This window comes from Heterocephalus glaber, unplaced genomic scaffold (assembly GCF_053883595.1).
Source record: "Heterocephalus glaber isolate CG9 unplaced genomic scaffold, H.glaber_assembly_v1.0 deba00000676, whole genome shotgun sequence".
Lineage (NCBI taxonomy): Eukaryota > Metazoa > Chordata > Mammalia > Rodentia > Bathyergidae > Heterocephalus > Heterocephalus glaber.
Window position 1 is genome coordinate 21,251,151 of NW_028258156.1, and position 27,792 is coordinate 21,278,942.

At 44.1% G+C, this 27,792-nt stretch overlaps 1 protein-coding gene across 2 annotated transcripts in view; it reads left to right on the forward strand.

The window, feature by feature from the left end:
* Lamb1 (laminin subunit beta 1) overlaps positions 1 to 27,792 on the forward strand; it is a 71,569-nt gene that overhangs the window by 8,961 nt on the left and 34,816 nt on the right. For both annotated transcript variants that reach the window (XM_004839650.4, XM_021253914.2), the window contains exons 6-14: positions 5,554 to 5,742; positions 5,833 to 5,896; positions 9,059 to 9,261; positions 11,127 to 11,247; positions 12,904 to 13,092; positions 13,353 to 13,532; positions 13,658 to 13,770; positions 15,484 to 15,563; positions 26,889 to 27,024. In XM_004839650.4, the coding sequence (XP_004839707.1) occupies positions 5,554 to 5,742; positions 5,833 to 5,896; positions 9,059 to 9,261; positions 11,127 to 11,247; positions 12,904 to 13,092; positions 13,353 to 13,532; positions 13,658 to 13,770; positions 15,484 to 15,563; positions 26,889 to 27,024 (1,275 nt within the window). The remainder of the gene's footprint in view (positions 1 to 5,553; positions 5,743 to 5,832; positions 5,897 to 9,058; positions 9,262 to 11,126; positions 11,248 to 12,903; positions 13,093 to 13,352; positions 13,533 to 13,657; positions 13,771 to 15,483; positions 15,564 to 26,888; positions 27,025 to 27,792) is intronic.

Consider the following 27,792-nt stretch of genomic DNA (forward strand, 5'->3'; position numbering starts at 1 on the left):
ATGGCTTAAAGTACATGTTGGCTCACATAAAACCCATAATTTGCTTATTGCTTCCCAGATTAAAATTGCTTTGGAATAGTTTTCATTTGAGTTGGGGGCCTCATCCAAACGCTCTCAGATGAGAAAAAGGTGCTGAGGATAGGTTTACCCTGTGGGCGAGGAGCCATGAAGGTCTCGCTTGTGTCTGCTATGGAAGCCCGAGAGGGTGTGGGAGTCAGAGGGTGACTGGGAGGGACTGGGGCCCTCAGGTTCCCAGGACTACTGTTGTAGCTGCTGACATCTGATACGGAGTGTACTGGAGGACTTTCACTGCGAAACTCATCAGTGCTCCTTGTCACCAGCCTGGTGCTTCCATTGGCCACACTCACTCAACCTGGTCATTAGATGGAAATGGAGCCACATGTGGCTGATGTTATGTGACACCTGAACACATTCACAGCCATCCTTATTTGCGGTCTCCCCTTTTACTTCGGAAAAAGCACTGTTCACACACACGTGGACAGCTGCAAGTTTGTCTGTGTTCCAAAGTCCTCTGAGCGCATGTTCCATAGCTGAGTGCTCATTCCAGGGAAAACAGTGGGCCAAAGATGAAATGTTGCACGTAAGCACAGAAGGTCCAACGGGAGGCAGTGGTTGAACTGAGATGTGAGTGATGGGTTCAAGTTGTCAGACTTCAGTTTAAAAGAGCAGATGGCCTTTGGGTCCTAAGTCCAGAGGGAACCTGCGTGTATGGGGTCCAGCAGACCTGGATGTGGGTCCCAGTTCTGTCCCTCAGGTGTGTGGCCTGAGCCTCAGCTGCCCTGGTGGTAAAATGGGGAGAGGAGTAGGCTCCGGTGACACAGTCCCCTGCCCTAGGCACGGGGGTGAACTGTGGCCCCAGCGTGCAAGGGGAACTTGATAGTTTCTGTCAGTGCTGTACTTTAGCATGGAGGAGGCAGTATACATTTTGCCTGGATAGAGGAGAAAGCTTCCTGAGGAGAGCAAAAGGCTGTGCTTGATCTTGTCTGAGAGGGGTGAGCAGGATTCATCAGGAGGAGATGGAAGAGAAGCTACTGTTGGCTGAGGAAATGGTCCCAGACAAAGCACTGGTGGCGGGGGTCAGCCGGGCATGGTTCGTTCAGCAAGCGCTCTTCGGATTTTCCTGGGGCTCAGGGTGCTGAGGGGAGGAAGGGGAAGCAGATTCCTGTGGGAAGAACCTTGGCTCCTTCTGAGGGTGTGAGCATTGACGAGGAATGCAGTCTGTTTCAGAGAGGTACAGTGGACCCTTGACTTGCGAACTCAGTTCGTTCACAAGGGCTGGTTGTAACTCAAGTTGGTTAGTGAAGGCTCAGGCTCCTCCACACAGCCTTCAAAGTCTCTCCTGTTTACAGGAAGATCTCAGTAAAGAGACATTGGCCCAGGATTCCTCAATTAACCCCACACAAGAAAGGATGTCGTAATGTTCCTTCCAGAACTCTCTAAGGGTTAAATCTGTATCTGGAAACACAAGTGCCCAGGCATTTCGGTCATAACTCAAGATTTTGGTCATAAACGAAAGTTCTGGTCATAACCCAAGTTTTTCATATATCAGGCTGGTTGTAACTCGAGGGTCCACTGAACTTGAGAGGAAGTAGGAAGCAGGGACTGGGATGGCCAGAGGTAAGACCTGAGTGAGTGCAGCCTTTGGGGAAGGGCTGGTGTTAGGACAAAGGTGCTGTGCTTCTGGATTCTCACGTAGGAGGAGCCCTTGGCTGTGAGCTGAGTCCTGGCAGTATTGCAGGTTGGGGGTCCCTTCTCCAAAATGCTTAGGACCGGAAATGAGTCAGATTTTTGGCATTCTTCGGATTCTGGAATCTATCAGTTGAACACCTCTAATCTGGAAATCCAAAATGCTCCAAAATCCAAACTTCTTGAGTATGAGATCAGCATTCAAGAAGTTTGGGATTTTGGACATTTCAGATTTCTGGAAGAGGGAGGCTCAAGCTATACATGGAAAGCGTTCTGCTATCTCTTGTTCCCTCTTGCAGCCGCCCTCTGAAACCCTCAGTTACTGCTGCCTTTGAGAGCCCTTGCTGGGAGGAGGAGCCCCTGTTTCCTAACAGCAGTCACTTGGATGCTTTAGAATCCAAGGTTGGCCTGCGAAATGGGGAACATTTTAGTGGCAGAGCAGTGGAAGGAAACGGATGCACTGAAAAACACCATGAGTCTAAGCTCAGTAACTAGGAAGATGGCGAAACCATTGCACTGGTGAAGACCAGAAGGGAACTGAGCCTGGGGGGGAGGTGAAGAGCACATTCATTCTCTCTCCCATGTCGGCCATGAGGGATGGCTGCCTGCCACGGGGATGGGGTTTTCTCAGGCTGTCAAAACTCACTTTGCATATGTTTCCAAACTCTTTTGTCTGTTACATATTTGGAGGGCATGGTGCAATAACAGGACGCCCGACAAGCTTGCTGCTGAAACAGAGCAGGGAAAGGCTTCTCTCCTTTAGGTGAAGTGTGTTGTTCAGTTTGCAGCAACTTCTTAACTCCACAGGAAATCGGATGACTCGTCAATGGCCCTTTGAGTCTTACAATTTTCCAGAAGGGAGGAAGACAGAAGCGCAGCCAGGGCTGCTTCAGTGTCTCCTCTCCACTCCCCTCTGACACAGAGACATCAGGCCAGGAGTCCCTCCAGGTCCAAGTCTTGCCAGCCGGGAGCCTGGTCCCGCTGGGTGTGCCACGCCTCTTTGGCATGTGAGTTTCTGTCAGTCACTGGGATTTCTCCTGTCTTACTCGAAGTTCTTAGTCTGGTACTGCTCTCTCCAGTTTAATAACATATAAGGTAACTTAAGGCATTTGTCAAAATGTAATCTCTTGCTTTCCTACTCTTGACTCTCTTAATGAGGGCACTGGTTTTAATTCAGAAGTAGCTATCTTTATTTAGGTTATTTTCTAGGCTGGCTTAACTTTCCTCTGATTTTCCTCCATGGCAATCTGACTTCGGCTGCCCTGAATGCCATAGCAGTGTCCATTTGCCTCTTTGCCTGTTTTTAGTGTTCATTCTGTCCTTGTCTTATTTCTACTCGACCCTGTCCGACACCCCGTCCTAAATCTTCATCCCGTTTTGGTTTTGAGCATTCTTTTTTCTCTTTCCACTCTGACACCCACCTTTCACTTTTCCGCTGTGCCATTAGCCAGAGGAGGAGCAAAACAGTTTTGGTTGAGTTCAGCCTGGGTTTGAATCTAAGCTCTGACTATAGTTATGAACTCAGTGTCTCAGCCTCAATTTCCTCATCTGGAAGACCATTGGATTTTGAGGGTGTAATCATTTCCTTGGGCTATCATGACAAAGTACCACAGACCCAATGGCTGAAATATCAGTTATTCTGTCCTGGTCTTAGCCGTTAGCATCCTGAGAACACGGTGTGGGCAGGGTCAGTTTCCTCCTTGGCATGGAATGGCTATCTACTGCCGACTTTCCCGGTCTCTCCACTGCGCATGTGCGTGCTAATTGCCTCATTTTTAAAGGCCATCGGTCATGTTGGCTTAGAGCGCACCCTAATGACCGCCTTCTGCCTTAATTACCCTCTCCTGCCTGTCTCCACATGCCTCCACATTCTGAAGTATGGAGGTAGAACTCCAGCCGCAGAATTGGGAAGGACTCATCTCTCACTGATGCATTGTTCTGGAATGCTGAGCTTGACTCTCTTTATTTTGCCCTTTGCTGCTTTTCCTGAAGACATTATATACATGGAGGTTTCAACTGCTACACATATACGGTGACTCCCAAGTCCATGTTTCCAGCTCGATTCTCACAGCTGAGTGCCAGGCCGCTGTCTGCACACCTCACATGTAACAGACACATGTGACCAGCCCCAAACCAAATGCCTCCTCTGTCTTTGTCATTGGCAGCACATCCATCCAGCTACCCAAGCTCGGGTGCCTTGAGTTTCTTTCCCGTCCCTCAGTTTTCATTGAGGTCTAATCGATCAGCAAGCGCAATTCAGTATATGCTACTGTCACTGCATTTTCAGAGTCAGTTTCCTTCCTGTCTCTCAATCTGTGTTGTAATTCTTTGAGTTAAAATAAAACCTTTATCTTTTCTCTTTCACTTAGTTTCCCTGTCTTTTGTTTTTCCCCTGTTCAGTAATTCTGCCGTAGGAGTTATCTTCCTAAAATGTAATCTAATTGTTTTATCCTGTCCACTTAAATCTCTGTGTTCCACTTTCATTGTAAAAAAGATAAAGCAAGGGCCGGGGATTTAGCTCAGTGGTTTTGCCGCCTGCTGCGCAAGCGCAAAGACCCGAGTTCAATCTCCGGTACCAAAAAAAAAAAGATAAAGCAGGCCCTTAGCATGGCGCACAAGTATGGTCCCACTGTGCTCCAGCAGTGTCTTCTGCCACCTTCCCCCACCTTTGTGCCTGCCTGGAAAACACCTTTCAAGGAGCCAGCCATCCTGTGACACATTTCCTGGCTTGTTTGTTCATTCTTTCTTTTCTTTTTTGGTGGTAAAATACACATATCCTAAAGTTTGCCACCTTAACCATTTTTAGGTGTACAATTCAGGGGTGTTGGATCTGTTAACAGTATTGTGCAACCATCACTACTCTCAACTCCCAGAACTTATTCAGCATCCCAAACAGAAATTCTGTAGTCATTCCACATTAATTCTCTATTGCCCTTTCCCTCTTCCTTGGGTAACCTCCAATCTACTTTCTGTCTCTGCTGTTCTGGATAGTGCTGAACTATCCTAGATATTTCACATCAACAGAGACATACACAGTAATACTTGAAATTTTCTGTGATACGTTTCACTTAGTATGATGTTTTCAAGGTTCATCCATGTTGTACCAAGTTTCAGAATTTCTTTCCTTTTCCTGGCTGAATAATTTCCCTTGTGTGTACCCACCACATTTTGTTTACCCCTCAGGCTATTGATGGCTTGTTTCTACCTTTTGGCTGGTGTGAATGGTGCTGCTGCACAGTCACGTACAAATGTCTTGAGTCCCTGTTCTCAGTATTTTGGGAACATACCTAGCAGAGGAATCGCCCACTTCCCCAGTTTGTTGAGTTACTCCTTGCTTTCTCAGATCACACTCCGGGTTACTCTGCCATGGTGTTTGCCACATTGTACTGTAAACTTTTGATGCCCCTATCAGTACCGGGTTGGACTATGTGTAGCAGATGTACAGCTGTCAGGCGGCTGTCAGGGTAGGCAGACCCACGGCACTGAGTAATTATGCAAAGAAAGGAAAGAATGAGCACCAAAAGGCACTCACATTACGGGCTGGGTGGCTAAGCATACCACAGTTTGTTTGCTGTTAGGGGCTGTTTATAGTCAGCTCCTAAAGAGAAATAGCCTGCTAATTTAGTAGGATGGGAAAAAGTACAAAAGTTAGAGTAGACAACTTTCCTTGCAGAAAGAGGCTCCATGGAACAGCTTGAAGTATTTAAAATCCAGCCACAGCTCGAAATACCAGCCACATGCGGTCAAGGCTTGTGGCACACAGTGAATGACATTTTTATCTGTGATTTAAAAAAAAATACAAATTGATAAAAACCATCAAACGAGACTTTTGGTCCCTGCTTTTAGTCATTCCGTCCAGCTGCGATGCTGATCGAGCGGTCGTCTGACTTTGGGAGAACCTGGGGTGTGTACAGATACTTCGCCTATGACTGCGAGAGCTCTTTCCCCGGCATCTCCACCGGCCCCATGAAGAGAGTCGACGAGATCATCTGTGACTCCCGATACTCCGACATTGAGCCCTCAACGGAAGGAGAGGTGGGTTGGCTTCTTTGTTTGACTTCCTGCTGGTAAGTCTGCCTTTTGATCATTATAAAAATACCAACCACTCTTACATGTATTTTTTAGGTCATATTTCGTGCTTTAGATCCCGCTTTTAAAATAGAAGATCCTTACAGCCCAAGGATACAGAGTAAGTTTGTTTTGAAATAAAAACTTGCATAGGAAACAACATTCATGGATTTAAGCATTACCCAGAGCACTACTACCCAAAATCTAGATATTCTGTGCTAACTCTACTGACATTTTCTTCCTCCTTCTGCAGTATATTACCAGAAGCTCTTGAAATTACCAGTAATATTTTCACTGATGAAGAACACCTTTTAATAAGAGTAAAAGATAGATGTCTTAAGCACTCAAATTATATTGGTCATCCTACTTTATTTATTTTATTGCTCATTATATTTACATAGAATAAGCTATTGTAACTAAGTGTCCCCAAAATACATTTGCTCAGGGCTGGGGATTTAGCTTAGTGAAAAGAGCTTGCCTAAGATGCATGGGGCCCTGGCTCCAATCTCCAACACTGCAAGCAAAATCAAAAACATAAAACAATGCTCCAGTAAAGTAGTTTCTCTCTCTTTTATGCAGTCAGCCAGAGGGATTGCCGGAGAAGAAATGTAGCCAGTTGCCAGATAAAATTCTCAAGTGACACCCAGTTAAATTTGAGTCGAAGATTTTAGTATGACTGTATCCTACATAATATTTGTGACTAATATATGTTCCATGCGATGTTTGAGACATACAAAAAATTATAGTTTATCTGCAATTCATATTTAACTGAGCGTCCTTTTTGTCCTCAGAAGAATCCGGTAACACTAAAGGGCCACCTATCTTGTCCACATGGGTAGAGTTAGCCACATGAACAGAGTTCAGTCACCATCCCTGTGTCTTCATCCCAGTCTGTGGAGGGCAAGCAAAGATAGAACATGGAAGTTGTCCATATTGCTTCTTCTCAGGCTCACTGACCACAATGAGCCACATGGCTACATGACAGGAGACACAAGGCAACATCTCTGGCTAGGGTGCCATATGCTCTTCTAAACTCTCAGCAAGGGCTCTTGTGAAAGAAAGCACACTGAGAAAAACCAGAAGTGTCAGCCATGCTCCATATACTCAGTAAGATTAGGTTAATTTCCATCAGTAGGTGAATAAACTGGGTTTCAGAGAGATAGCATGTGATGTGGCTATTAAATGGCAGATAGTCCTTGGCCCGTGTGCTGTCATCCTCGATTCAGAGCTCTTTCCAACAATCAGAAAATATGTTGGTGCTGTTCCAGGACTGCATTTCGATCTTCTGGGCCAGCAGAGTATGCAGTAATTGATAGTGGGCTTTGGAGTCAGAACTGAATTGAAATCCCATTTCCATCACATTGTAGCTATGTGACCTGGAACAACTAATTTACTTGAGATTCTCTGGGGGCGGCAGAGGTTATTTTTTCATCTTTAGGTGGAGATAGATAGTAATATTGACCTTAGGGTTGTTATGAAGGGAAAATTATTTGATGTACAAAACTGACAGCCAATTTGGGCATGATGTACACACCAATCCCTGAACTCTAGAGAACTGAGGCAAGAGAATTGCAAGTTCTAGCCCAGCCTGGGCAACTTAGCAAGACTTGGTCTCAACTTTTTAAAAAATGAAGAAGGGCTAGGGATATAGCTCGGTGCTAAGGCCCTGGGTTCAATCTTCAGTGCCACACACACATAAAAAGACAACCAAATGCCTGACATACAGAAAGTGTTCAATCAGTGGAAGCTAAGCTGGTAATACTGGTGCCACAGCTGTAGGCTAGGTCTTCAGAGAGCTGGTCCTGTGTACCATGGGGGAGAGAAGGAAGTGGCCTCCCTTGCTGGGAAGGTGCAGTCAGTTGAGTATAGGTGGGGCTGATGCTTGCTGATCTTTCCCAGCTGTGCTTGGCCCAATTTTAAACCAAGACCTCCTGGAACTTCTAGGGTTGAAGCATGGAAGAATAGGGGTAGAAGAAGTCCAGGGAATATTGCCAGAAAAGTGCTGCTTTCCCGCTTAAATTAATTTTACATGTGACTCAGACTGTCTCTGTTCTGTAATTTACTCTGTTTTTCTATTGTAAAACAAATATTTAATGACATGTGCCGCTCTCTGGCAATTTCAGAGTGAGCTGTGGCTGGTCCTTCCGTGTCCCAAGATCTGGTTGGGATAAACAGCCACATGGGCCCCAGCACAAACCCCTCCTGAGTCTCTAAAAGGACTCATCTGCTCCCTTGTCGGTGAAGCTCGTGGGACTTGAGGATTGTGTTCCTGTTACAACTTTCATTCCCTTTCCTTTTGTTGTTCAGTGGCATCAGAAACCCCATTTCTCTATTAGAAAGATCCATGTTAGCAGATCATGTTTTTGGTTTACTTTGTAATCAAGGGAACAATATTTCTTTAGTTGTCTCTATTGTTAAAACCCCTGAGACTCACTTCAAAAGTAATTTGCCTCTCAGAAAAGCAGTTGGTATGAGGCTTGGCTGTTAAATATGGTAGGAGAGAGTGGGGAGTGTATTTGCTCTTCTGAGGGCTTCCACAAAGATCAGTTCAAGGGTTTCTAAATACTCTAGCCGCCCTTCACGTCTGTTCGGCATCTTGTCAGTAGGCTTGTGCTCACTTTATGTGGGGACGTTTCACAGGAGGAAGTGTTGGCGTTCGTGACTACCATTCAGCCCAGTCAGAACGTGGCTTCTCTGTTGCCTTGTTGATTCTACAAAGAGCCTAAGTTTAATGCATGGACTTTGCCTTTCCACCCCCAGTCATTTCTATAGTCTTCTTTGTAAGCCATGCATATTTTATGCGTATTTAAAATTGCATTTGGGCTTTGAAAGTATCCAATGCACTGGGCACTACTCTTGTGTCCTGTATTGTAAATTGTAAGAATCCATTGGCATACATGAAAATATAGCTGAAGAGCACTTTTAACCTACAGAGCTCAGCGAGAGGGCAGCTGGACTCACCGATCTCTGGGATCCCTTTGATAAACAGTAATTAATGAAAACATCGGTGGAGAAGGTCAATTAGCACTTGCTTTATCCAGTAGGAACTGGACAGTTAACTGATAGACCAGCTTCTGTTCATCTAGGATGAAAGAGGAAATAAGAGAAATTGATTTGTAGGTAACTTTTATTTAGGAAAAAAGTAATTTGCCCTGACATCTTAGTGTAGTACTAAGGCCCTTCATTTTAGGTCTCTGTGTTATGTGGATAAATTGGAAATGTACAACTAGGACAAAAACATTGTAGGCTAAAATGTTGCTTGAAAACTTGGTGACCTTTGCAGACCTGTTAAAAATCACCAACTTGAGAATCAAGTTTGTGAAGCTGCATACGTTGGGAGATAACCTTTTGGACTCCAGAATGGAAATCAGAGAGAAGTACTATTACGCAGTTTACGATATGGTGGTTCGAGGGAACTGCTTCTGCTATGGCCACGCCAGCGAGTGTGCCCCTGTGGATGGCTTCAATGAAGAGGTGGAAGGAATGGTAAGCTTTCTGCGGCTTTCTCCTTTGTATGGGCGATTCTACCAGCAAAAAAAGCGTCTCAGGTGTTTCAGAGGTTTTAGTTTTCCACTTATATTTAGCTCCTTGCACCATGTTAGTGGTTGGTTGCTAATTTTCTTGTTGAATTTAATTTTCTCTTGGACTATAAGATTGTACAGACTGCTCATTTCATAGACCCTGAATTAATTTTTGGAATTCATTGCTGTAGGCTGTTGCTAAAGTAGGTATTTTGAAGTCTCCAAGGATTAAAAAGTTGTCTAAATAACAATTGAGTCTGCCTTTACATTAGGGAAGATTAAAAACCGCAAGCATTTGGTCTTTATGCTAGAATGTACAAATTGATTCCAGCCCAAAGAAACTGGAAATTTTAACCCCGACTCATGGGATTTCACGTAGACAGCAAATGGAGTTTGCTTTCTTTCTCTTTTCTAATCTCTTTCCTTGTCCACTTTTATATTGTGCCTGCAAATTATGTATGTGTTGAAATTTGGGAACTGGATGATTTGCCAGATGGGTAGAGAGGGTTAGGGTGTTCTTACCTAGTAAAGTAGCGTGTAAGAATTCTTGTAGACCCGTGGAATTTTCGTGCCTGATGGGATGCAGCTCCCTAACCAGACAGTCTTGGACATAAGAGAATAGGGTTTGAGTAACCTGAAGAGCGTCCCTGCCCCTTCCCTAGGTCCTTTCCACCACTTCCAGCCTCCCTTGATGAAGGGTGTGTCTGTACTTGCTCTCTCTCTTCTCAAAGATTATTAGTGTGTCAGAAATCTGCAGGATTACGTGTGTTCGGCCCTTCTAAAACTGCCTTCCCTTTACTCCAGTTAGGAGTCTGTGTATAAACCTCTTGGGTATGCAAAGAGCCCGAGGGAGGGACCTGTCTCTATAATCTCGTCGTGTATCTTTCAGAAGCTGCTAGGTAGAGTCTGTTTACTTTCAAGTGTAACAAATCTGAGTAGCTAATGTCATGTAACTGGCGTGTTGTCATGGTGTGTTGTCCTGTTGATTCCAACACTAGAGAGTCCTGTGGTATGAGCTTTAGAGTTTACATTCAGTTTTGTAAAACCACCTAATAACGAGAGGATTTTAATCTTTGCCTAACTGCACTCCTGTTAAGACGAGTCCAGGAGGGACCCGTTGGTCCTGTTCCCGAATTCCATTCTATCGAAATTAGTGTTAAGGTAAAGTGCCCGAGTATATGCATTTTTGGTGGGCAGAAATAACTATCGTTTATGTGCCTTGCGGTGAGACAGTTTGGAACAGGCATCTTGAGCTTTTCATAGAGCAAATTAATTTGTATTTTTTTCTGAGATATCCTGTTTCCTTACTCAAAGGGGAAAAAATGTAAATGGTTGAGTTTCAGAGTTTTATTTTGGTTGGGAAAAAAATTGTAAACTCCTGTACCTAAAGCAAAAAATAAACTTAAACCTGGCCTAGTGGTAAAACTTGTGGTGATACAAGTTGGTTTCCAGGTGGTATGTACACATTTAGTGTGCATCGTAGCTTTTGCACATTTCTATCACTATAGATTTTTTTTTTAAATTCTTATGTTACTTGTTTTTTAAAAAATTCTTAAATTCCTGATTTTGCTCATCTGGGTTTTTTTCACAGATACTCAATAAAATATTTATTGAACATCTGTTAAGTAATGGGAATGATTGTAGCAGATTGTAGTGGATGGTTATAGCCATCAGTAAATGGATAGAACTTGCAGTGGGAGGAAGAAAATAAAGACAGACCCTCACTAGAGATTAGTCTGGATAAGGGTTTGAGTTTTCTGTTGGCTGTGGAAGAAGCCTGGCTGTGGGTCTCAGTCACCCTCTCTCTTTCCCTCTTTCCCAACTTTCTAGGTTCACGGGCACTGCATGTGCCGGCATAACACCAAGGGCTTGAACTGTGAGCTGTGCATGGACTTCTACCACGATTTACCTTGGAGGCCTGCTGAGGGTCGCAACAGCAATGCCTGTAAAAGTAAGTCTCACCAGAAGGGACATTTGGAATCAACTAGGATCCGTTTTCTACTCCGTGGTACTTGGATGACGTCCCGTTTTGCAGAGGGAAGCAGAATTGTTCCCTTCCCTTGGCTTCCCCTGCAAGCCCCTAGGAAACCAACAGTGTGCACCCAGCTAAATTGATACCAGTCACTATGAACTGAGCAGCACCTGTGTGTTCAGCCCTGACCCAGGTAGACCGAGATGTTGTCCTTGATGTTAGATCTTTAAGACAAGATGACAGTGAGGGACGGTGAGAGAAGCATACCACCTGGTGGGTAGCTCAGGTGTAAGAGATGTGGAGTGGGGTTTTCAGCCTGGTGTCCCTGCCCGCCTGGCTGTGGTCTCTGCACTCGTCCGTCCGTCCATCCATCCATCTGTCTCCCATCCCAGCCTCACTCAGTGCAGTAGCTGGAAGCACCTCCTGCACCCCCTCCACCCCCAACTCACTGATTCGGACACAGTGTCCCTGCGGGGGACTGTCTGGGAACTTCAGAGGGCAGTGAGAGCTGGAGTGGTGGAGGCTTTGCTAGCAGGCGGGGCCCATCTGGCCCACGGAGTCCCCAAGGCTCGGAGGGAGGAGAGGAGAGCTAGGCTCTGGGGGTCGTCAGTGGATAAGACTTCATCCCTCCGCAGGTGTCCTGCTGCAGGGGGACAGAGGAGGTGGGTTGGGAAGCACAGAGACCCTCGAGGGCCAGGCTGAGTTATGATCACTGTGGGTGAGCAGGAGGAATCCGTGTGCATTGTCGGGTTTGCAGGTGAGATGATTAAAGCTGGATTTAACCAAAGAGGCCAGAGGAGAGAAATGCTGCACCTAAGGAGGCTGGCTGCATGCAGCCCAAAGGGGCTGGCCTAGTACGGAGGCGGGAATGGGGGATCCATCCTTCACCCCGTGTTCTTCCAGGCAGGAAGCTCACACAGGCTTTCCTAGCAGGCCCTGGCCCAGGATGGCCTTGGGAGTAATGGATGGCACTTCCATCCCACCCTTAGTGGGCCTGAAGGCAGCCTTCCTCCTGATCTTTCCTCCTCATCTTACATTTCCTCCTTTCCCCAAGGCTTTCTGGTAGTGATAGCTCATCTTCCTTTTTAAAAAAAATTAATTTTATTGGTACAATTTAAGCATACATAACGATCACATCCTTCAAAGGGAATTTGTACCTGTACATGATTCCCCCTTTCCTCCCAACCCCCCCCCTTTATTTACAAAAGCATTGCTTCCATTTTTTTTCTTCCTTTCCGGTGTTTTTCCTTTTCCTTCTTTTTCCCCTCCCCTCGTCTCAGTTTCCCTTTCCTTTTGAACAGTTTATTCTACTTCACATTACCTGTTCCACATTTTGGTCCTTATTTACCCTTTCAGTTTCTCACACAGAGAGACAATGCGATACTTGCACGTGCCTTTCCCAGATGATGGTGCCTATTTCATGGAGTTCACATGTTTAAGGTTTCCAGCCTGCTTGAGGGTTGAAACCGGTGTCATGGCGATGTGGCCTTTCCCACCATGAGTGCCTGGTTGCTGACGGCTCCTCTGCCTGAACCTGCTCCCTCCTGTACTACGTGAGCCCCCGTTCCTGCGCAGCCCTCCTCCCTGGGCCGGCCGATGTCTGAGGCTGTTCCTGATGGCGTTCTTGTCTCACAGAGTGCAGCTGCAACGAACACTCCAGTGCTTGCCACTTTGACATGGCGGTGTATCTGGCCACTGGAAACGTCACCGGGGGAGTGTGCGACGGCTGTCAGCACAACACCATGGGCCGCAGCTGCGAGCAGTGCAAACCATTTTACTACCAGCACCCAGAGAGGGACATCCGGGCCCCTAACATCTGTGAACGTATGTTGGGGAGCGTCACCTGGGACCTGCTTCCCTTGCTTTGCACATATCTGTCCTCTATCAGAGCTCCACGTCCGAGCAGCAACCCAACATCGTCAGTTAATTGTTATCCAGGAGCCTGGAGTGGGTCAGACTTGGTAGTGGAACCTTCTCCAGCCTATTTTTGTAGATTGGGAGGATGGCAGGAAGCATATATATTTATACAAAGATCTTATCTTGTTCCCTGCTGATTTTAACCTGGTGCTTTTTGTTGTTCTTAGGATGTACGTGTGATCCGGCTGGTTCTCAGAATGGGGGGATCTGTGACAGTTACACTGATTTTTCTACCGGTCTCATTGCTGGTCAGTGTCGGTGTAAATTACACGTGGAAGGAGAACATTGTGATGTTTGCAAAGAGGGCTTTTATGACTTAAATGCTGAAGATCCCCTTGGTTGTAAATGTAAGTCTGTTCGGTAGAAAGTCTGCGAATTCTTCTGTGTGCGTAACTCCTACTTTGCTTTGTAATCCCGCCACTTTGGACTCACTCAGTTTGTGGTTCTGTGTTTCCTTTTGTCTTTAATACAGCTTGTGCGTGCAGTCCTCTGGGAACGATTCCTGGCGGGAATCCTTGTGATTCTGGGACTGGTTCTTGCTACTGTAAGCGTCTGGTGACAGGACAGCATTGTGACCAGTGTCTGGTAGGTAAATCATGAGTAGCTTGTGACTATGACGTGTTTCAAGAGGAAACACATCACCATCCTGGATTCTACCCTCGCTCTTACGTGTTAGTAACAGACACAAATAGGAAATTCACAAAATAGGAATTACTAGTGAATGATTTGACTAGATATACACTATTAGAATTGTGGAAGAAACCCACAGCAAAATACCATTTTTATCGACAAATTCACAGAAGTTTTGAAAAAATGAGAATGTTTACTACAAGGAGAGAATGCTTACTACATAATGAGGTGCTAACACTTGTTTGCTGCTAATAGAAATGCAGTTGGGGTCATACTCTGAGAAGCATTTTGCAGATAGGCTCAGTAGCCTTGGAAATGTACTTAACCCTTGACCCAGGAATCCCACTTCTGGGAATCTATCCTCATGAAATAATCAGAAGATTGGACAAAGTTGTATTCACCAGAAGGCTCATTGAGTCTTTTTATTCATCATGGCAGAAGACTTGAAAACAACAGTGGGAAAATAGTTAAATAAATCTGGGGACTTCCATACAATGTGATGTTTTGTTGCCATAAAAAAATGACAATAACATGAGGAAATGCTTATGTCATTAAATAATGTTTTTTTAAAGCTCACAGAGTATGAATAATATTTTGATTGTGTAGGAAAAAAATCATCAAGAAAAACAAAATCTGACAGGAAATATACCAAAAAGTTCAGTGTCACGATTGTAAAGTAATTGTAATATTATTATTTGATCATTGCAGCACTGGAGATTAAGCCAGGGCCTCACATACACTAGGCAAGTGCTCTACCTCAGTGGAATACTTATGAGGAACATTTAAATTCTGGATTTTCTATGACATTCTTACATTGCTTTTATAACTTGGAGGATCCACTGGCCTCAAGTTATGTTTAGGACCACTAACTGTATATAATCCTGACAGATTCTTTTCTTTTCTTTTTTTTTGGTACCGGGGATCAAACTCAGGACCTTGCGCTTGCGAGGCAGGTGCCGGAACCACTGAGCTAAATCTCCGGCCCTCCCCTGATAGATTCTTAAATAGATTTTGGGAAGTCTGATTTAAATCGGTGAACCTACTTTCATCTGAACATTGTCAAGATGCAGAGATCATCTCTATTTCGATGCTGTCCCATTTCTTATTTCTATCTCTCGTGTTCCCAAGCCTCAGTGATCTCACCTTTCAGGTGTGAGAAGAGGCCTAGCTTTAGGCCCCATTTCCAGTACCGGGGATCGAACTCAGAACCTTGCACTTGCAAGGAAGGCATGGCACCACTGAGCTACATCCCTGGCCCTTAGGCTCCATTTCCACATAGATGAATCCTCAAATGGCTTCCTCATGGATTCACGACAGATTGAACTCAGGGAAAGTGAAAGGCCTGCCAAATATTTGCCGTAGCTCTTTTAGAGTACTTTGAATGAAGAAAACTGGTGTCAGTGCTGCTTGCTCATATTAATTGTTTGGAGCCTGACAAAACTAGTCTGGGACCTGGCTGAGGTTGCCTGTAACCTCTGACTCCAGTGACCTGCAGCTCGGGTTTCTTTATTTCAGAGTATTCCTTCAGTTTGTGGGCTTTTTGCTTTCGCCATGAAAATAAGCATCTGATGGAGCACCCAAGACATGCTGTGACTTGTTCCCTGCTGAGTCTCTTGTGTAATTACAGAAACCCACCTTTACATTTTGGTTTAATCCTTTGTCCTACAGCCGCAGCACTGGGGCTTGAGCAACGATTTGGACGGCTGTCGACCTTGTGACTGTGACGTTGGGGGAGCACTGAATAACAGGTGAGCAGAGCTGCACCACACCCTTAGACTGCTCACCCAGGACAGCCACTGACTCTGGAAGGCTGGGGTTCTGAGGTCTCCTAGGAAGTATGTGAAATTTCTTCATCTTTGGGCCGAATACCAGATCGATAATCATTTGTACCTGTGGCCTCGGTGTTTTTGGTTTTTTTCGTGGTTTTGGTTTTTTGAGAAATATTTTTTATTAGTTCATGTTTATGAAAAATGATGACTACTTCTGTGATGGGTATTTGGTACATGTACATGAGCATTTTAATTCTTTTTAGGTCCCCTTCCTGTCCCACTCCTCACCCCCTCGCCACATCTTTGCCTCCTTCCCAATTTTTTTTTGGTACCGGGGATCGAACTCGGGTCCTTGCCCTTGCGCAGCAGGGGGCGAAACCACTGAGCTAAATCCCTGGCCCCCTTCCCAGTTTTAGTAGCTCTAGCTCCCTCTTTTCTTTGAGCTATCTTTTTTTTTTGCTATTTATTTATATTTTGGATTTCTCATATGAGAAATCATATGTTATTTAAGCTTGTGTATCTGATTTATTTTGCTTAATATTTTCATGGTGCATCCATTTTCCTGCAAATGAGTCCAATTCTTTCCTAGCAGAGTAGTACTACATTGTGTATAAATATATAAATACCACTTTTCTTTATCCATTTGTCTGTTGATGGACATATAGACTGCTTCCAAGATTTAGCTATTATAAGTTGTTCAAAGTTATTTTTTATTCCAAGAATTGCCTTTGAAACATTCTAATATGCTTATACTTCTTGATTTTTTTTCTTTAGTACTATTGTTTTTGTACTTTTTTCCCAGTATTTTTAAGTTAGAGTTGAAAAAAAAGTTCAAATAATTCAGGCCAGGTATAAAGTGAATAGTGAAAGTGTTTCTTTTCCTGTTTTCCCTGAAAGTCTTCCAGGCACTACTTAGGAGTGCCACTGCTAGCGGCTTCTTGCAGCTCCCTAGAACTGAATAATAAGAGTTCAGTACACCTGTTAGAAATTAACATTTCATCCTGGAAAAGTGTACAATTCCTGGTCAGGTAGTGGTGCACACAGAGGAAGCCTGACGCAAGAAGATGGAAAGTTCGAGACCTGTCTGGGCAACTTAACACAAATAAATAGAAAGGGCTGAGGATGTAGCTCAGTGGTAGAATACACCTTGGTTTGATCTCTAGTACCGGGAAAGAGTTTTTTTTAAACAGACACATTCAAAGAAAAAAGCTGTGATTTTTTGACTTAACTTTTCCCCTATGTTCTTAAAAAGAAATATGTATATTCTATTCTGAAACTTGATCTTTTTCATCTGTAGAACCTTTTTCTTATTAGTATGTACTCATCTACCTCTCCTTTTGGTAGATTTTTGGTATTCTCATGAGAAAGTGCTATGATTTATTTGATTATTTGTTTTGCCTTCTAAAAATGAATATCCTTGGAGATATCTCTTGATGAATATTTGTAGATATTTCTTTAGACCGGGTTACAGTGATGGAACGTGTTAGTCAAAGTAGATGCATTTTTAAAATTTTAACAGGGAATGTCAGATTGTTCCAGATGGACTAAACCAGTTGATTTTCCCACCAAAATGTTACAACAGACATTTCCCCCATCCCCAGCAGCACCTGCTATACCATCAAACACTGTGATTTTTGCCAGTCCCAGCACGTGGAAAACAAATACTATGCATAATCATTATTTACTACTTAAATATGCTAGTAACCTTGGAGTAGATAGAACATGAAGCTCTACCAAAAATTATCATAGCAAATATTTGGCAGGATGTTCAAGTTGTGTAGGAGTTTAATTAACCAACTTTGAGTCCAAGAGGATCTTGGTCTGTGTCACTGGATCACAGTCAGAACATCTGGTAAAGATAGTGCAAGTGACTGCCGAGAGACGCCACAGATGTTTCCTTGTAGTCTCAAATCTTCCCCGGGAGAACACACTGAATTCTTTGAGCAAGCTTCATGGGCTCAAAACTTGACCTCTTACAAGATGATTTCTCAACACCGCAGTAGTCTGCAGGAAGGAATGCAATTTTGGGCCGAAGGAACATGTTCTGCTTGGTGTCTTTATGTGTGTTCTTTATTTGTGCTGTTCCAGATAGTGCAGTTGAGTCCTTACAGTCTGTAGCCTCTGGAACTCTGGGCAGGATTCCTGTTCTTAGAAAACTTCCAGAAAGGAGGCAGCTAGGATGATGCCATAAAGGCAGGGAAGACAGAGACTGCTGGTGCTCACGGAATCCCTTTCCTGGCTTGGCTTTGCAACTCCCCGGACACTTATTGACTCCTCTAGCAACTGATTGCTCCACTGAGAGCTGTCATCGCTCCCATAAAACCCACACGTAACTCTGCAAATTATGTCATGAACTCGGGAATGTCCTACGCTCCTTTTACCCTTGGTGCTTTCTGCTTCTTACAATCCCCTCCTCTTTTGCTCTGTTCCTCAGATTTCCTGTCTCTGTCCTCACCCACGCACAGCCCTGGCCTTCCCTCTAATCTGTTCTGCAAAAACTTAGAAAAACCAGAAAGTGTTCTTTAAGAGTTTGTGAAGCAAATTTTTAGGGAAGGTTTTAAGGCAAGTAGTTGGTCATCTGCAGGTTCTAGCATGATTATGAGACACCTTGTTTTTGGCGAGGCAAAAAGAGCCTTTAAAATGATGCTTCCAGTTCTGCAACTGTTTAGTGTCCTATGATGTTTCTTTTTTTTTGTACCGGGGATCGAACTCGGAACCTTGAGCTTTCGAAGGAGGCACCAGACCCACTGAGGAAATCCCTGGCCCCTATGGTGTTTCTTTTGCCCCAAAAGGAATTTCTCTAAGAGTCCCTTTGGCCTGGTCTCCCACATGAGACCATGGGACATCAGTGCCACTCAGAAAATAACTTGCTGTATGGTTGAGGTGTTGCAAGAGTTGATTTTCCTACCACAGGGTTTCAACAGACCTTTCCCCATCCCCAGCAGCTCCTGGTACCATCAAACACTGATTTTTGCCAGTCCTAACACAGGGAAAACAAATACTATGTGTAATTGTGCTCAAGTCTTTCACCCACCAGCATTCCTTAGCTCTGACCCCGACACATAGTAGGTATTGAATAGATGTGGATTGAGTAAAAGAATTTGAGAAGCAAAAGATTTTTTTTTTCCCCATTAACTTTATTGGTACATTTTCGGTATAAAATACAGTTACATTCATCATTGGGATCTTGTACCATTACATGAGTCTCTTGGTTCTTATTTTTTTTTCCCCTTCCCTTGCCCTCCCTTCACCCCCTCCACCCTTCCCTATTTGCAAAGACTTTGTTTCCATTTTTTTCCTCTTATATTTTTTCCTTTCCCTTTCTTCCCTTCCCCTACCCCTCCCAATTCCCCTACACTTTTAGACCTTTTCTTCCTGTTACACAATATCAGTTATACATTTTTAAAATTACAATATCAAGATCTAGGAGACATTACCACAGATTTTACAGAATTTAAAAGGTTATAGAAAGCATATTACAAAAATCTTTTTTGAAATAAATTTGACAACTTCTAAGAAGTAACTTGGAAGACAAATTAATGAAACTGACTCTGGAGGAAATACAAAATTTGAATAGCACCTATTAAAGAAAGTATATTCCTAGCTTGAAAACCTACCTATATGACAACAGCAGGCTCACAAACATTTTAACTGATAAATTATATCAAACAATTAAAGCAGAAAAAAGAAGGAACACTTCTGCCCTCATTTTAGGAACTCAACATTGTGCTAATCCTAAAACTGGATAAAGATAATAGAAGAAAAAAGTATGAACATAGATAGAAATTTGTTTAACAAAACAAACTGTTGGAAGTCAGATCTGGTAGGATGTAGAAAGTGGTTTTGTTATAGGGATGGCAGTATCGGTTCAGCATTGGAAGATCCACCCCGAAAAGTCATCACTTTAACAGAGGAAAGGAAAAAGCCATATGATCCTGTCACTAGTTGGAGAAAAAGTATTGGACTAAATTCTACAGCTGTTCATGGTAAAAGCTGTCAGGAGACTAGAAGTAAAACAGAACCTTCTCAACAGATTAAAGACATGTGCTCCATACTTCCAGCGAGAACGCCTTATATGAATGGAGAAGATACAATGCTTTCTCCTTAAGGTGGGGAACAAGGGCAGATATGCTTACTCTTTATCTGTCCATTAAACTTTGAAACCTAGGCCCCACCAAAATAGTCTGGCAATAAAATGACACAACTAGGATAGGATTGGCACGGCAGAAGCAAAATCTTTATATGTAGATGAAATGATCATCTACAGAGAAAATACTAAGAAATCTCTAGGAGCCGCTAGAACTTGTACTTGAATTTAGCAGGATTAGAAAGCACAAGGTATATATAAAAATTCAGGTCTGTGTGTACTTGCTATAAATGAAGAATTGGATATTGAAATTTAAAAGTTATGTAGGGGAGTACAAGGGACCCAGAAAAGCCAAAAACAAAAACAGTGTTGTAAGACGTTTAACACCCAATTTGAAGACTTCTTCTAAAGCTACAGTAATCAAGGCAGTGTTGGTGTAAGGAAAGACATACAGATCATTGGAATAAAACAGAGAATCTAGAAATAGAACCACACATATATGGTCCACTGAGTTTTGAAAGATTATTTAACATTAGCATTCTATAGAATATAAACTCAATTCAAGAGCCGAGGAAGAGATAGTGTCTTCAGCAAACGGCACTAGAACACCTGGTATCCGTATATAAAAAATTAACCTCAACCCTTTTTTTCCATACATGAAAATAAGTTGAAGGGCTCTATGAACCTAAATAAAGCCTAAAAGTATAAAACTTTAAGAAGAAATTACAAGGGGCCAGGGATTTAGCTCAGTGGTTCCAGTGCCTGCCTCGCAAGCGCAAGGACCCGAGTTCGATCACTGGTACCAAAAAAAAAAAAGAAATTATAAGGGAAAATATTTATGAGTTCAGGGTAGGCAAGAACTACCTAGGATACAAAAAACATGATGTATAAAAGAAAAAAATTGATAAATGAGATTCCATCAAAATTTAGAACTTTAAATGACATCATTAAAATGAAAAGTAGTCCTTAAACAGACCATATTTACAATGCATATAACCTATATGAGCAGAATATATAAAGAATTCTTAGAGCTCATTAATAGACAACCCAATTAAAATGTAGACAGAAGATGATAAATAGCCAGTATAGCACAAGGAATGGTGTGCAACTGTAGAATCAGAAAAATACTAATCAGTACAATAATAAGATTGAATTATACACTCATTAGGGAGATGAAGTTAAAAGTTTTAAAAACCTTGTCATGACTTTTTCATTTTGTTGGATTCTCCCCCTTTGCGTTTAATTTGTCATGCCCAATGGATTCATTCTGCTGGGTTTCCTGGGGTTGTGATCCTCATTGTCTTTTCCTAGGGTATTGTCTTAAAATTTTTTGGAGTGCTGGTTTGGTATTCATGAAGTTCCTGAGGTGCTCTTTATCATGAAAGTATCTTATTTCTCCATCAATTTTGAAAGATAGCTTTGCAGGGTACATCAATCTGGGTTGGAGGCTGTTTTCCTTTAGGGCTTGAAATACATCAGTCTAAGCCCTTCTTGCCTTGAGGGTTTGCATTGAGAAGTCTGCTGTGATTCTGATGGGCTTTCCTTTGTATGTGATTTGTTTCTTTTCTCTCACTGCTCGTAGAATTTTTTTCCTCTATTGGATTTCTGGAATCCTAACTATTATATACCTATGTGTAGATTTTTTTTGATTAAGGTTAGCTGGAGTCCTATATGCCTCACTTATCTGTATGTCAAGTTCTTTCCCCCTGCTTGGGAAGTTTTCTGCCATCACTTCTGTGAACAGTTTTTTAATGTCATCTGCACTCTCTCTTCATTGACTCTAATCAGTCTTCTGTTATTCTTCTTTGCATCGTGTAGCAGCTGCTGGATTGATCTTGTGTTCCCTTACAATTTTAAAGAAATTTTTCTTTTCCTCCTCACTAATTGCAATCTTATCTTCTATATCTGAAATTCTATCCTCACATTGGTTCATTCTGCTGTGCAGACTTTCGATGGAGTTTTTAATCTCTTGGAAATCTGTTTATATATGTTTTATGGATTCCATTTGTTTCCTATGTTGGGATTCCATCATATTTCTCAGATCCTCTATTTTTTTATCTGTGCCCTCTCTAGATTTATTAATCATGTCTTGCACCATGAGCAAAATCTTTGCTGTTATCTGAGTAATTATTTCTGATTTCATTTTTCCCAGATCCTCTTTGAAGCAAAAGATTTTTAAGATGAAATAACTAAATGCACACTCCCTAACTGAGGTAGTCTCTAAATGTGATTCCAGACACAACTTAATTTCTTTGGCCAGGGACAGAATTAAGTATACAATTCATTCAAAGTGGAAAACATTTGTAAAAGTTTTTATACCGTGAGCCAGATGAGTTTTTTGGTTGTACTGTAAAATCTTAGCAATCCATGTCTATTATGTGGACAGCTAACGTGAAACTTAATATTTCAAGACGTGATTCAAGCTAGATTAAGGAAGTTTTGCCTAGTGGATTGCATGCGTTAATGAATAAATAAGAATTAGTGGCAGTAGTTGCTAGGTAAACAGTACTTATAAATGTTTGGAAATACTGAAAATATAAACATTTTTGCAGTATCCTTCAAATTTATTATATCAATTAAACTTTGAAACCTTGTACCTGGCTTGTAGCCAACAGTTTTTGGAAGATGTCTGCTTTCTACACTGAAGTTCCTGCTTTTTCCTAATGCTCAGCACACATCATTTCTGCATCTTTTAGCGCTTGTTTTGTTCTGCTTTGTATTACAGTTGTTTGTACGAAAAAGATCTCTCAGGACTGGGTTGTAGCTCAGTGGTAGAGAGCTTGCCTAGCGTGTGGAAGGCCCTGGGTTCGGTCCTCAGCAAATCTCCCCAGACAGCGATTGTGTCTTACTTGTTTTTCTGTTGCCTTCAGCACCCAGCACACAGAAACATGTAGGTGCTCAGTAAATGAGGGACTGAAATGTCTTGACTTTGAAACCAGAGCCGAAGTTAACAGACACTGTCATCAGTGTATTGAACGATTGTGGTTTATGTAATCCTGTGTTGCTTGTCAGGAGAGCTGGACATAAAGGGATTCCAGAACACACCTCCTGGCCACTAGAAAGTATTGCTCCCCTGGAAGAATGCATGATGCTGATTGCTCACAACAAATCAATCATAGTGCAAACAACTCTTGTGAAATCAGAATTACACGGGTGTGATAACTGTTGAACAGAGTGGTCAGCTGTTATGAATGATGCTTTTAGCTGAATATTTTTTTCTGCCTGAGTTCTGAGTAATAGAGAAAAGTTGAAATTGTATTTTTCCTACTTATTACATGATTTTTACTTAAAAAGGATTACTCTTCCAATAGAATCTTTAGATGTTGCTGATTTCTTTACTTACGAGAAATCTGTTTTAAAGAAATAATCTTGGCCCTCACCCAGTGAGGAGACCTACACTACTTTTCTCTTGCTGACCAGATGTTAGTGGCTTAAACAAACATAAATGTGTTTATCATCCTACAGTTTGCTAGAGTAGACAGTCTCGGTGGACTAAAGTCAGGATGCTGGTGGGGCCGCATGCTTTCATAAGCCTGGAGGGAGTGCACTTCCTGCTCATTCAGGTTGTGGGCAGAATCCAGCTCCTTGAGGCTATGGGCTGAGCTTCCCGTGTTCTTGATGGCTTCCTCTAAGCCTGGTCTCCAGGCTGCCTGTGGCTCTTGGCTCATGATCTTCTCTTCCATCTTCAGAGCTAGCCATGGTGGGCCAAACCCTTCTTGTGTGGCAGCTCTAAAACCCACTTCTGTGCCTGCCTTTTCCACTTTTAAGAACCCACGTGATTTAGACTGAGGTCCTCCCCCCCCAATAATCTACGATAATCTCCCTGCTTTGAGGTCTTTGACCTTAATTGTGTCTGCAAAGTCCCTCTTGCCATGCGAAATCACCCGCAGATTCCAGGGGTGAGGATGTAGACATCTTTTGGGGCCAATGTGCTGCCTGCCCCAGAGCTTCGCTTAACACGTTTTATGTCATTATTATACTTCACTGATCGGGGAATTTAATGTTTATGTAGTTTACAGGGAAATTTGTGGAGGAAACATAAAATTGTAAAGTATACAGATGTGATGTTTGTACTGGAATGCAGGAAAGACTATTACACGTAGTCTTTTATCTCACTGTGGGATAGGATTTGAGAGTGATTTTATTTTTCCCGGTACTGGGGATGGAACCTTAGGGCTTTCACACCAAGCTACATCCCCAGCCCTTTTTTATTTATTTTATTTTTATTTTGAAAAAAGGGTTTTCCTAAGTCACTGTGTTGCTCAGCCAGGGCTCAGACCTTCAGTCTTCCTGCCTCAGCCTCCTAGAGGGTTGGGGCCACAGGTGTGCACACCACCACTGCTCATGGGTGAGATTTGACAGGTGTGGTAGGTGGTGGTGGAGGGCTCCTAGCTGGGAAGAAAAAGGATTTTTTGAAAAGGGCCTGGAGAAGCTTTGTTCCTGTCGTTCCTGTCTGCTCTCCCTGTCAGTCCCAGCCCGGCTCTTTACAGAAGCCTCCCCAAACTCCCCAGACTGGGTCTTCTCTGTGCCCAGAGTGCTTTGCACATGGCTCTGTTGCAATTTGCATTGGTCGGTTGCTTTGTTTATCTCTCCAATTAGGTTGTAAGTCCTTTAGGTCAGGGATTTTTTTCCCCATTTCTTGCTTCGTATCATTTAGCCAGAAATAATGGGCTTACCAAGGAAATGTAAGGACTGCTTCGGAAGAAACTTGACAGAGGACCACAGGGGAGGTTACTGATGCCGAGGAGCTTCTGGGCCACTATTTGCTTCCCCAGGATAGCCGTGGAGGCTGCAGAGGAGCCGGGGCCCCCTGACTGGATGCAGCAACTGGGGAGGACGGGGGATGCCTGTGGGTGCCGTGGTGCAGCAGCCTGAGCAGGGGTCAGAGATGAGCTGGAGGAGGCGGCCAAGGAAGCTGCTGCAGTAATGGGCAGGGCTGGCCGTGAACTGCACAGAGGTAGTGGCCCTGACCGAGGAGGAGGTGGCGGCAACAAGGCCTGAGCATTGGGGTAAAGGAAGAAGGAGATTCTGTCTCCCACCATGGGAAGAATGTAGACGCTGAGACAGAAATAGCAGACCCGAGGGTAAGGAGTCGGTGTGAGAGGTGGTGACCAGTTGGGGACAAGATGGGTCCAAGGGCAGCTGGGGAGGCTGCAGCAGTGACCTGTCCGTGGGTGGAAGAGCAGGAATGAGCACAGTAGGGCTGAGGCAGAGCTGAGTGAGCTCAGCGTGTGGTGTGGGCTTGGAGCCCTGCTTGTCAGCGACGGCAGTTGAGGTCTGTCACAGAGCCACAGGGACCCAGCGGACGGCAGGGCGCCCAGGGATCAGTTCTCAGTGGCCACAGTGTGGGATCACGCTCCAGAGGAAGGCAGCCCTGCAGCCCTGGATGGTGTCTTCACATCGCCCGAGTTTGTCTCTGCTGCCTGCCCCAAGGATCCAGTTGTTGCCTTTGGTGGTCCGTGTTCTGCATGTTTGTTTCCTCAGTAAACAACTGCTGGGAAGGAGAGGAGGGTTCTCTTTGGCCCGTGTGATGTAACGTCCAATGGCTGAATTTCCAAAAATGGCTGTCGAGGGTGGCTTGTGCCAGAGGAGGGCTGGGTCCTCCTTGGAACAGGCTTCCAGGCCTGGGAGTTAGCGGCAGTGTTGAGAATTCCCACTCCTGAGGGATAATGACACGATAAACAGGCAAGGAGTACCACTGGGCTATGACGGAGCCATTTGGGATGCTTTAAAAGATGCCTCTGAGTGGCCAGTCTTCCGGGGGTTCAGCTTGGTACTTGACTTCAGGTCAACTTTGGGATGGAAAAAAATAAAAAGGAACTTGGGAATGGGCTTAGTAACAACTCCAACTTCTTTTTTTTTTTTTTTTGGCGGAACCCAGGGCCTCAGGCCAAGTGCTGTACCACAGAGCTGATCCCTAACCCGTTGACTTTGAAGGGTGTAAAAATGGATGCGTGTAATTTGGGTGTGACCTCGTACATGAAATATTAATACTATAGGAAAAGACAAAGACATAGGCTGAGAAGCAAACAAATGCCTTATACTGTAGTTTATCCAGAGGCCTTCATTACCTAAAATAATAATGAGTAAGAATTTATTATTTACATTAGATCTTTCACTTTGCACTGTTTTATTTTTAAAAGCTGATGTGTGCCGCTTACCCTTTGTGCATTTATCTGTTCAGGCAGTGTTTACTCAGTGTGCAGAGCGCTAGGCTTAGGTGGCAGGAGGCAGCTGAGGTGGAGAAGGCCCTGCCCAGGCCCTCAGAGAATTGGCAGTCTCCCAGCAGGGTAGAGAGGTCTGTTAATTCTTACGCTGCTGGGGAGAAAACAAATATGTCTTAAGAACAATAGAGGTATATCTAGGAACAGTTGAGGTCTCAGAAAGCACCTCTCGACAGTGGCAGAGGAGGGAACCAAACAAGCCTTGATGAAATGGACAGAAGTTGAGCCAGGCAAAGTAGGATTTGAAGACCCAGGGACAAGCTTTGTGCCTACCTTTCTCCCTCAGTGAGGGATGGCATGAAGGAGAAGAGGCTGGTGGTCCGAAATAGGTGGATCTCTGCCAAGAGAATAAGGGAGAGGGCATTCTGGGCTGAAGGAAGCACAGAAGTAAAGGGAAGGCGTCACCTAGAGCATCTGAGAAACTGCCAGTTGTTGGGGAGGCTTGAGGAGGGGTGGAAGGGGCAGATTAGGGAAGGCACAGGGTACCTTCTCAAGACCACTGTGCCAGGAAGTGATGTGGCTCAGGCATCTTAGGAAGAAAACACAAAAGATCGATTGGTACCACTGTGGAGCCAGTGGTTTGGGGGTACCTCTTGGACAACACAAATTGGAGGTGTCCTTTGGGGAGTTGGAGATTTAGACCTGAGTCCTACAAAAGGGGTTGCGGTTGGAAATAAAGCAAAAGATATAAGACGCCAAGGCCAGGAAGTTCATGATGCCTACAGAAGATCCCAATATGGTGTGGAGGAGCAAAGGGCAAGAGAGGGCAGGGGAGATAGGACGGAGAAGAACAGGCCCCAGCGGGGTTTCACATCAGGCTTTGGAGTTTGGGATTCATCCAGAGGTGATATTCTTCCACGTTTATTTTCTGAAGGAAGTAAGAACATTCTGCACCCACATTTCGCCCACGGTAATGTTGAGTGGCAGATGGAAGCTGCTCCCCACGGGTGTGTTTGTATCTGGTGCCCACACTGATGCCCCTCCTCCCTGCAGTTGCTCTGCAGAGTCCGGCCAGTGCTCCTGTCGGCCCCACTTGATCGGACGGCAGTGCAGCGAGGTGGAATCAGGGTACTACTTCACCACCTTGGACCACTACATCTATGAAGCGGAGGGGGCCAGCTTGGGGCCTGTAAGTAGGGGAGTATGTGGCAGGCAGGTGAGGTGGCATTTTGTGGGGCAGTAACGTCATAGATGTCTTGGGTAAAGAGGCCATTTAAGAAGCATTTCTGCAGTTTTGGTCGGTGAGCACAAAATAAGGGCGCAGGCCTGTCATCTTGAAAACAGTCCTGTTTCAACCGACTTCAGTCCCTAACTCACATGGACTCCCGTTCTCTCTGTCTATGCTGCAAAGTTACTGTTGATCTGACGTCATATATACTCAGACTCCTTTCACTTGTCACCTTAAAGTTTAATGATTTAAAATGGTACGTGTGCCACTTGAGCTAGGGTGGCTGAGACAGCAGGAGGCTGGCTGGGCATTTTGCACCTGCGGCCCCTCTAGGCAGCTCTCGTGAGCTTCCCCTAACATGGTGGAGGTGGGCAGTAAGAGTTCTCACCCGACTTCCAGCTTCCAAGCAGGACGCAAAAACTGCCAGATCTCTCCTGAGCCTGGACCAGAAGTCCCAGAACAGCAGCTCCTCACAGTTTCTTGGTAATAAGTCACAAAACCAGCCCCGTTCATGGGGAAGATGATAAGGCTTCACCTCTTGATTGGCAAAGCTTCACACAGATACAGGGACTGGAGGACTGGGTGGCGTCTTTGGAGATGCCCAGCCACGGTGTTCTGTGACAGCCCTGTGAACCACTGATGAGCATTGGCTCATCAGCAGCAAGCACTCATTAGCATGTTAAGTTTCTTCACTTGCAGTTGGAGCCTGAAACTAATGGCAGTTGAAGA